A 9,668-nucleotide genomic window follows, 5' to 3' on the forward strand; every position below is an offset into this window, starting at 1 on the left:
TCACCTGAAAGCCAAATATCCCTAACTTTTTGTGAGTAAGTATAATGTAGCTCAGCACAACACCACCTCAGTAATAATCATATGATTGAATTGCACATTTCTTCTTACATTGTAAACTTCATACAGATAGAATTCAGGGCAGACCTCTTATTTCTTGGAAATAAAGCGAAAATGTTCACTGTTATTAATCAGAGAGTCATAAACTTAAAGAGTTGTGGTGTGTCCAACTCCAGGTGCCATGTTTATTTTCAGTGACAGGTCTTCTTTCTCAGGAGCAGTCTTTGGACTGTGGTACTTTTGCGCTGAATTAGGACTGTCCATTGATAAACACACACATTTGGACTTCTGTGTTCGCTCTTATGAATGAAAATGCTATTACCCCCCTCTACTACCATCTAGTATATGAGTTACAGACCAATATCAGTAACACATTTGCTCAAGATAAAATACTATTTTCTTAAATGGGTTTTCGATTCCTCTCTGTCTAAATATGCAGGTTTACTGTTTATACGGCAAAAATGCCTTGACAAGACGTTATAAATCGCGAATCGTAAACAAAATCATATTAATTAATACCGTGAAGTTCTTGTCTTTATTCAGGACTTTTGGACCGGTGCGCTTACTGTCCATCTCAAAACTGGCTTCTGGGATTGTAGTTCCAGAGGGACGTAGAGCCCTGTACGTAAATGAGCAGCTGGACTCCAACCTCCAGAAAACAAAGCGCGTGGAGGGCTTTGTTGTAGCCTGTCGTCTTGCTCACGAGCGTTCACTGACGTTTGTGAAAAAGCGCTAATCTGGCAACCAAATGGATACAGCATGAGATGTTCTCTGTGAGTTTGTAGATTTAAGATTTTTATTCAGGTCATCCTCACAGCGCCTCGCTGACATTCACCAACGAGCACTGCTGCCAATGTTTACTTCTCCGGCATGTCTTCACCAGCCACGGAAAAGTAATGTTTTGGTTTATTGAGGATAATTGTATGGTATGCGGATTGAAAAGGCACCATGTTTGCACGGCATATATTGACATTGCTGTACGGATAATGAACTAGCCGACCGCAGTTTGAACAGTTGGACAGCTTCCTCTCTCGGGCAACGAGCTGTTGTCGACAATTGCAGATCGTCTCCGGCTCCATGATGGCGATGTTTCGGAGCTTTGTCTCGGCGAGCACCCAGCTCCGCCAGCAGCAGCAGCAGCAGCAGCAGCAGCAGCCCAACAGCGGCTCCGGCTCGCTGGCAGCCCCGACTGAGGGCATCGAGAGCCAGTTCTCTTGTCCTATCTGCCTGGAGGTCTACCATAAACCCGTCAGCATCGCCAGCTGTGCCCACACGTAAAGTAGCCACTTCTTGTTCGGATGTGTGTTGTTGTGTGGACATGCAGAAAGTTACTGTGTCCTGCAGCGTTTGTTTCATTTTTAATCCAAGTTAATGTGCTTTATGTGTTGATCAGCTGACCGGTGAGTTCATTTGTCTTACACTTCACTGATGTGCTGAGACATCTGTCCGCAGCCTGACATGTGAAGCACATTTAGGTGTAGATTCCTTCAGACAGAATCTTTCAGCACCAGTCTCTGCAGCTTTTTGATCTGATCTTGAATTTCCATTCTGAGTCTGTGTGATGAAAGTGTACCACGGCCAAAATTCAGCCAAGTGTCAACATGACGTGCCTGTTTAATTGAGAGAGTTGGAAAAGAAATGTCAGTCATTTATTATGCTTTGATAGTTTTAAAGCACTGTATTTCTAATACAAAGATACAAAAACACATATGTGAATGTCATTGTAAGTATGTTTGGTCCAGTAATGGTGTTAGTGAAACAATAATAAGACAGCAGGAGTGTGGGGTTGAGTGGTGTCACTGTGGACAGGGTTAGTTAGATGCTATGTACTTTGTTGCCAAATTACAGGAAAAAACAGGGAAAACATCCAGAGCTGTATATTACAGTTTAATATTTAATTATTTTTCACTTTGACAGCTCTCCTACACTGTGATACGTAGACTATGAAAGGGGTTGCTGGTGTGTTTGTTTGCATTGCTTTTTGACACCTTTAGTCCACCACAGATTTGTCAGGGTGCAGGAGACCCAGGCTTGATTCGCAGTAGCGGGACCTCAGGCTGGACAGTGTGTTCCAGTGAACACGTGGGAAGCTCCCCATTGACACGGGACATCATATGACATGGAGGGAGCGCCTGAGTCTCCAGACCTTAACACGTCTCCCCAGTTAACTGCAGTGCACAGGGAGCAAACAAGGCTAAAATTCTGCAAATGTGAATAAAATAATACAACAAGCTGTCAGTCATCACACAGATTCAAAGTGAACGTTGTCACTGCATGTTGGCAGATCCCAGTGGAAAAAAAGTAAGACTTTTGATGACAGGATCAGGCTACAATGCCAAAAACATCTTCAGGAGAACACTGGAAGCTTGTTCCTTTGATTTGAGATGTGTTTGAGAGCTCCACTTACTCATAATGATGGAGACCTCAGTGAGGGCTTACTGTGGGGAAAGCAGGCATCTTTAGAACAAAGTGATCTCAGACTGTTTGCAGTCAAATGAATGATGATGAGTGAAATGTGTAATTGATGGGACAATGACTTTATCAGCTCTTCCATCACAGGCTTCTTACTTTATATCAAATGAAATTTGACTGAGCTGTAGGGGTGTATTTCTAATCTGTCTCAGTCTGGAGCTGAAAACAACAACAAAGAGCAGATCAGACCTCACGTAGCCTCAGCTTCTATTTCTAGATAAAGGAAAAATGCAGCTATTTTTTGCTCCTCTGCTGCTGATGGGGATGGATGAAACTTGAGGAAACACTGGCACTAATGCTTGCACAGGGTAACAGTTGGCCATCAGCCGACTTACTTTTTTACTCTGTGCTAAATATGTCTGTTTAAAGCTTTAATCTGCCAAATTGATGTTGATTTAATGCAGCTGTTGATTTTTCGCTCAGTGTCAGTCACGGCTCAAGCTTGCTTTAAAGACACACAGATTCCGTGTGTTTCTTCTTATATTGTGACAGTGTAGTGGCTGTGGTGCAATCTTGTTTCTGATTTCTGCATTGAAGAATCCTGAAAATGGTAAAATTCTGATTTCACATCTGAAGCTTGAGTGAATCCTCTGCTTGAGCTCGTGGGTGCTGTGCTCTTTAATGGGCAGCATGGAGCGAAGTCATATGGCAGGAACGAAGTAGATGCCTTGTAGTCATAACACAAGCCTGTGTTATAATTTAGTGTCAAAATAATATTTCCATTAAACTCTCTGGCAACTGCAAGTTTCCCTGAGAAAGAACTTCACCTTTACTCCCCTGCTGTTTGCTGTCTGCTGTCCAGGTTCTGTGGGGAGTGTCTGCAGCCGTGTCTTCAGGTGACCTCGCCCCTCTGCCCTCTCTGTCGTGTGCCCTTTGACCCTAAGAAAGTAGAGCGCTCCTCCAGTGTGGAGAAGCAGCTGGCCTCATACAAAGCACCCTGCAGGGGCTGTAGCAAGAAGGTACGGAGATACTGACTGTTCATTCATTAGCTGTCTTACAAAATCATAGGTGCAACTCTCCATTATGGGTGTATGCTTATTTTTTGGTACATCAGTAACTAATCATATTGTGACTGTATAGTATACTGATATATGCTTATGTGAAAATACAACACACATCACATTTTATTTTTGCACAGTATTTTAACAGCTACTGTGTGAAACATATGGTGCCTGAGGTGCTAAAAAAAACATACCAGCAAGAAACACTCTCAACAGAAAATGTACATAACCAAATAATCAAGTTGCATGAAGGTTGAGTGGTGCATACATTTGATCTTTTGGGATTCATGGTTGCACATGTGTCTGCTCAGCTTGCAGGTTAGCCAAATATTTGAAATCATGATTGTAAAGAAAACCGCTGGAGATATGGATGTATGGATGGAGCAGCTGACCAGTCGTTAGATCCTCTATGAACACAGCAACAAGTTCACAAAATGAACTCCCACCTTAGAAGTGGAACTGTTATTCTAGTTTAATTGTTATCTGTGTGTGTGCATGTGTGTGTGTGTGTGTGTCTGTCTGTCTTCTCAGGTGGCTCTGGTAAAGATGAGGTCCCACATTGCTTCCTGTTCTAAAGTGCAGGAGCAGATAGCCAACTGTCCCAAATTCGTCCCTGTGGTACCCACCTCCCAACCTATACCAAGGTACACACACTCTGACCATGTCCATGCTTAACTGACTGGAGCTAAAAATGCAGTTTACATGCACAAACATACACACAATTTACATGAGAATGTTCTGATTATTGTCATATTTCCAACTCTCTAGCCACACTTAAATGCCTAAACAATTGAGAACAGCCAGCCACAATTACAGTTCCCCTAAGAATTCCACCAGGCACAACTGTGCCGCCTTCCAGCCGCGGTGTGGCTGCCAGATCTGATCGTGGCCATTCTAGACAATGCTTACAACTCCAGCAGGCACCACGGTGCATTTCAGAACTGTCCCAGAAGCTGCTCTCCGCTCTGCTCCGTGGGGAATATGTGTGTGTCTATTTTTGATGGACGCTGCATCAAGCTGCACCGAGCAGCTCAACCCAGGCAGGAAGTCAGACACAGGAACGGCAAAGAGTAAATGTTTGAAATAAAACCCCCTGTCCAGACTCCTGATCATACATCAACAATAAACACAACTGACTAAATCAACAAAATCTGAGCAGGAAAAATGATCCGCTTCTGAAATGGCGAGGCAGGGTTTGAACAGGATGCAGCCGTGCCTGGTGCAATGTCCCGGTCAGCCATAGAGGAGCTATTAAACCTCATTGGAGCTGTAAGTTGCATTCAAACAAAATTATCATTGTTCCCAGTTCAAATGACAAGGTGCTCACATTTTAATGCCCAGTACGGGCAAGATACTTATTTAAGGACTATACTTATTTATTTATGGACACAAAATCCCAGTGTCATGTTTCCATTTAAAGAAAACACAGGAAGGTTTGAAAACTGGGCTGTCTCTCTGTAACTCTACAACCGGGACCAGACTGTATACATTCCATTCCATATACACTCTGACTGAAGTAGAAATGCCTCCTGAGTCACAATGAAAATCATAAGACATTTTATAAAGAGTACATTGTGAGTCATTAGAGGCAAGCACGTATGAAATATCGAGACCATTGGAATGATTGAGTTACTTACTACAGGCTGTGATAAGGCATGTGCTCTTTTTGTGTGTACATGTCCATGTGTATGCGTGTCTTCCCACATGCAGCAATATTCCAAACCGGTCAACTTTCGTGTGTCCGTTCTGTGGCGCCAGAAACCTGGACCAGCAGGAACTGGTGAAGCACTGTATGGACAACCACCGCAATGACCCTAATAAAGTGGTAAGAGACTACTCTGAAATGCACTAGATTACATTATTATCTAGACTAACTCAGGTGACTTTAAATCACCAGAGGTGCATCGACTGTCTGAGAAACAACACTTTTTACTGCAGGAACATTTTAAGAAACCTGGAACCTTTGGAGGTTCTCAGGACATTGCCGACTATGAGATCATCTAAAATAAAGGTGGAGGTGGTTTACCTGATTGCAACAACCCTGTTTTGAGTCCAGTCAAGGACCTTTGCTGCATGCTGTTCCTCTCTGTCCCCACTCTGCCTGACTGATTTCTACTGTCTGCTTTCTAACAACAGCATACATGACAAAAAAATCTATTTCAAAAAGTGAACAGAGAAAAGAGGGAGAGTGGAAAAATGAGAGAACACGTTGTCCACAAATCAGGTCTTCTCTTTAGTCACTGATGTGACTGTTTGGTTGAAAAGGACTTTTACAATGTCAGTTATTCGTACTCTTAATGTGTTGACTGATAACCACCCTGATCGTCTTCCTCATTTCACTGCGTGTAAGAAAATAGATTCAAAGTAAATCAGCAGCATACTTGAAGAGCCACGTGTGTGTGGACCCATGAGCTGTCGGACTCGATCAGGCCCACAGAGCTAACACAGCTGTGATGGTGCTGTCATGTGGACTTCAAAAGAAGTCAGCGCCCTGCTGTTATGTTCGCTGTTTGATACACATGCACACGAATGTGTGACAACTTCAAGTAACGATTAAACTAATCTGTGTGTTTGTATCTGCAGGTGTGTCCGGTGTGTTCAGCCATGCCATGGGGAGACCCCAGCTACAAGAGCTCCAACTTCCTCCAGCACCTCCTCCACAGACACAAGTTCTCTTATGACACCTTTGTTGTAAGTCCAGAGCTCAACTGTTACTGAAAAGAAATCAAATTATCATTTGAACAATGCTAAGAGAAAAAAGAAAACATATTCTGTCACTTCCTCTTGAACCCATATCAGAGTGACTTCACAAAACACATTTTTTTTGTTGTTGCCATAACTCAAGAATAAATAGCTCATCACGACAAAAGGTCAAAGATCAACTTCATCGTGACATCATAATGTTCTGCAAAAACACTTTTCTGTCCATTGTCCAACACCATAACTCAGGAGCAGAAGGGCAGACTGTGACCATATTTCACATTTGGTCAGATACTGAATTGGTGACACTAATCTTGGGTGTCACCTTGAAACTGCTGATTGTACAGATCTTCTGTGTTGCCGGGTTGAAGATCTGTGTGAAGCATCTACTCTGTGGTCGTCTGGAAAAATAGTCTCCAAGTGAAGACACTATATTGATGTGTGTGATTTACTGGAATCATACACATCAATATAGTGAGAACTTCCATTTAGACCAAAAATACACTTGATACCTTTTATTAAAGTCCTACATTTCATATATGATGTGAGTCTGGACAGACATGGATGTAAACTGCAACTTGACTGTTTGGTGGAGGGATGTAACGTCAGGCTGTAATTCTAGTTTGTCCAGGTATGTATGCAGTGACATGTAACACAGACGAGTTTCAGATCCTCGACAGCATGCTCAATTTAACTTTTGGTATTTTGACCAAAACGAAAACAAAGAAAAGTTTGTTGGTCACTGACTTTTGTAAAAATACTCACATGGTTCATACTCTTTTGTTTGTATATTCACGTAAAATGATCTTCATTTTGCAGAAGTAAATTCAAGTTTGCCATGGATCAGTCTCCTTGTTGGTCAGGGTTTCATTGTGTGACTAGCTGCTGTTGTTTTTTGCATTTTGTCAGGACTACAGCATCGATGAAGAGGCAGCACTGCAGGCAGCTCTGGCACTGTCACTGGCTGAAAACTGACAGCAGTCACACCACCACCATCCTTTCACTGTTAGCACCAACTCCACCATCACTGCACTGCTGCTGTTTCTCTATGGCTCAGAAGGTATTATCCTGCTGACAGACACACCTGACCCAGCCAGACTCACATGGTCTCTCACTTCGTTTTCACGCCAACAGTGTTTCTCCAGGTGTAGCAGTGTAGCCAGCGTGCTATGCTTCAAACAAAAGCAGTTTGAAGGTGTCTTCTCTGCTTCGTGTCACTTTGATAACAAAGCTTCCTGTGGGTTTGGAATGGATCCATTGACCGTCAAGATAAACTACATTTAAAACCCATCACACTCTTTAAAAGTCCCAACCTGCGGCTTGGAAACAGTCTATCCACTCACAGCTTCAGTTCCCCTGACAGCCAGCGTCTGGACCACGACAGCATGAAGGGTTACCTCCATGGAAAAGTGTCTCTTCTGTGAGTTTGAAACATCCCAAAGTCCACTGACTCTAAAACCCTCATCAGTGGTTCAGGTTTCTGACCACGAGCCACTTGCTAGGGTGTCCTGGCTGCTGTCCCTCAGTGTGAGTGGGTGGTCAGGGGTCAGTATGAGAAATCATGAGCAGGGACTGGGGTTCTAGTTTCTCCTACAGAGTGGTCTGCAGTGATCAAGTTTGAGCAGGCAAGGTAAGCAGACAAAGATCAAATATAAATCACCATGAATCAACAGCTCTTCTATTCATCACCATGTTTTATTTTGCACTTACAGACAAAACAAAATCAGATTTGAAAAGCAGCACTGGCAGGCGTGTCCACCACGTACATGACAGAAAAGCTGATCGTGTCGCTCGCTTCTGTACCAGATGAAAACGCTCTCAGCACATTTGTTGACTGAGCTGCTTGTAGTATGGCGACACAGTAACACCAGTGGTGCCGTCCATGACATCTGCCAATAATAATGGTCAGTAGGTTAGAGGTAATGATCCCCCATAGGTGGCGCCACAGCGCCATGCATGGAGAGGCTAATATTCCATTGACTTTCATGTCAAGAGAATCGTCTCTGCTCCTTCAGTTATCTCGCCTTATGGTTTCACTGCAGTAACCTGGTGGTCCACACTGCTGCGCTCGGTTTGTCAGTCCTGATGTGGGTGCATTATGAATATTCTGCCTGCACTGTTGACAGGTTGACGCTGCACTTCAGACAAATGTGCCCATATATAATGTTGTCCATTATTTAGGGAGACTGTGGAGAGGACGCACAGACTGACAGCTGTCCCTGTAATATTGTTTTGAGAAAAATATCATAAATACATGACAGTGTTGAGTAACTGCAGCAGAACATATGTTACTTAATGATCAATTGAGATATAAATACAATACTGACAGATCATAGGAGTTGTTACTAGTTGCTAAACCTTACATATACTGTATGTTCTTAGTATGAATGGGAATATATTATACAGCGCCTGATATTCCTAGGAGCTGGAGATTTTATATTTTTCTTGATTTTATCTTATTCTATTTTATTGTTATTTTCTATGCACACAAAAATGGATTTTGTTAAATGAACAGCTTAAGAAGCAAAATAGATATTTTTGAGATGATGGACTGCAATCATTCCCCTCAGATGTCTGTCTGCAGCCGGAGGAAAACACTGCTTTGTGTGGAAGCTGAAATGTTTTTTTGTTGAGTGCTGTTACTGCCAGCTTTGCACATACTGCTGTACCACAGCACTGTGGACCGAAAGGCCTCTGTCTGTCCCCCTCTGTCTCTCAGCTGTCCTTCTCCCTGGCTTCCTCTGTCCTCCAGAATAACCTCTGTATATGTTTGCTGCTGCATAAAAACAACTGAAGACCAAATAATCACAGTGTCAGCATAATATTTCCATAAAGGGGAGACTTAATTTAGAATAACTTCTATTTCCTGCATTCAGACGACAAAGTGTAAGTCTCGTCTTCTGCCCATGTCCACCACGGTCTGTATGAACTGTCTGCACCAACAAACAGAACCATATCCACTGTCCCTGTGTGTTTTGGCCTCAGTCTGTCCTGTTAGGCTGCCCTAACCTCTGACCAGTCATGTGTGTAACCCTAACCCTTACCCAAACATACACTCACTACAGACATGCAGGCTGTGCTTTCCTCGGCTCATTGTCATCTCATCTGGAGGCTCATTCACCAACTGTAGACGTCAAAGCTTAAAAGGAGCGTAGAGTGCTGTGGCGCAGTGATGGTAGTGTGACACTGAGAAATCATGGTCAGTCTTAATGTCAGATGCTAATGGCAGGTTGTCAGACTTTGCAATATATCATCTCCAAATGGAGCAGCGTTGTTGGAATAATGAAATTTTCTATTACTCTTGTGAAAGATTTAATTCAGCATTCAGTGTATTTCAGTGTCTATGTCAGTGGACTTCAACAGTTGGCATCAGGAGCTGAAAATATGTTAGAGTCCGTTAACCAGATTCCAGACCAGCTGGACTCATTGGTAGAGTGA

The 9,668-nt window shown here is 43.0% G+C and overlaps 1 protein-coding gene across 1 annotated transcript; it reads left to right on the plus strand.

Moving 5' to 3' along the window:
- The first annotated feature begins 1,010 nt into the window (after window positions 1–1,010).
- On the plus strand, window positions 1,011–9,029 carry rnf166 (ring finger protein 166). Its single transcript, XM_076743176.1, has 6 exons — window positions 1,011–1,331; window positions 3,332–3,488; window positions 4,062–4,174; window positions 5,241–5,355; window positions 6,114–6,221; window positions 7,140–9,029. The coding sequence occupies exons 1-6, from the start codon at window positions 1,135–1,137 to the stop codon at window positions 7,203–7,205; spliced, it is 756 nt and encodes a 251-aa protein (XP_076599291.1). The 5' UTR covers window positions 1,011–1,134; the 3' UTR covers window positions 7,206–9,029.
- Window positions 9,030–9,668: the final 639 nt, after the last annotated feature.

Source organism: Chaetodon auriga, chromosome 11 (genome assembly GCF_051107435.1).
Source record: "Chaetodon auriga isolate fChaAug3 chromosome 11, fChaAug3.hap1, whole genome shotgun sequence".
Lineage (NCBI taxonomy): Eukaryota > Metazoa > Chordata > Actinopteri > Chaetodontiformes > Chaetodontidae > Chaetodon > Chaetodon auriga.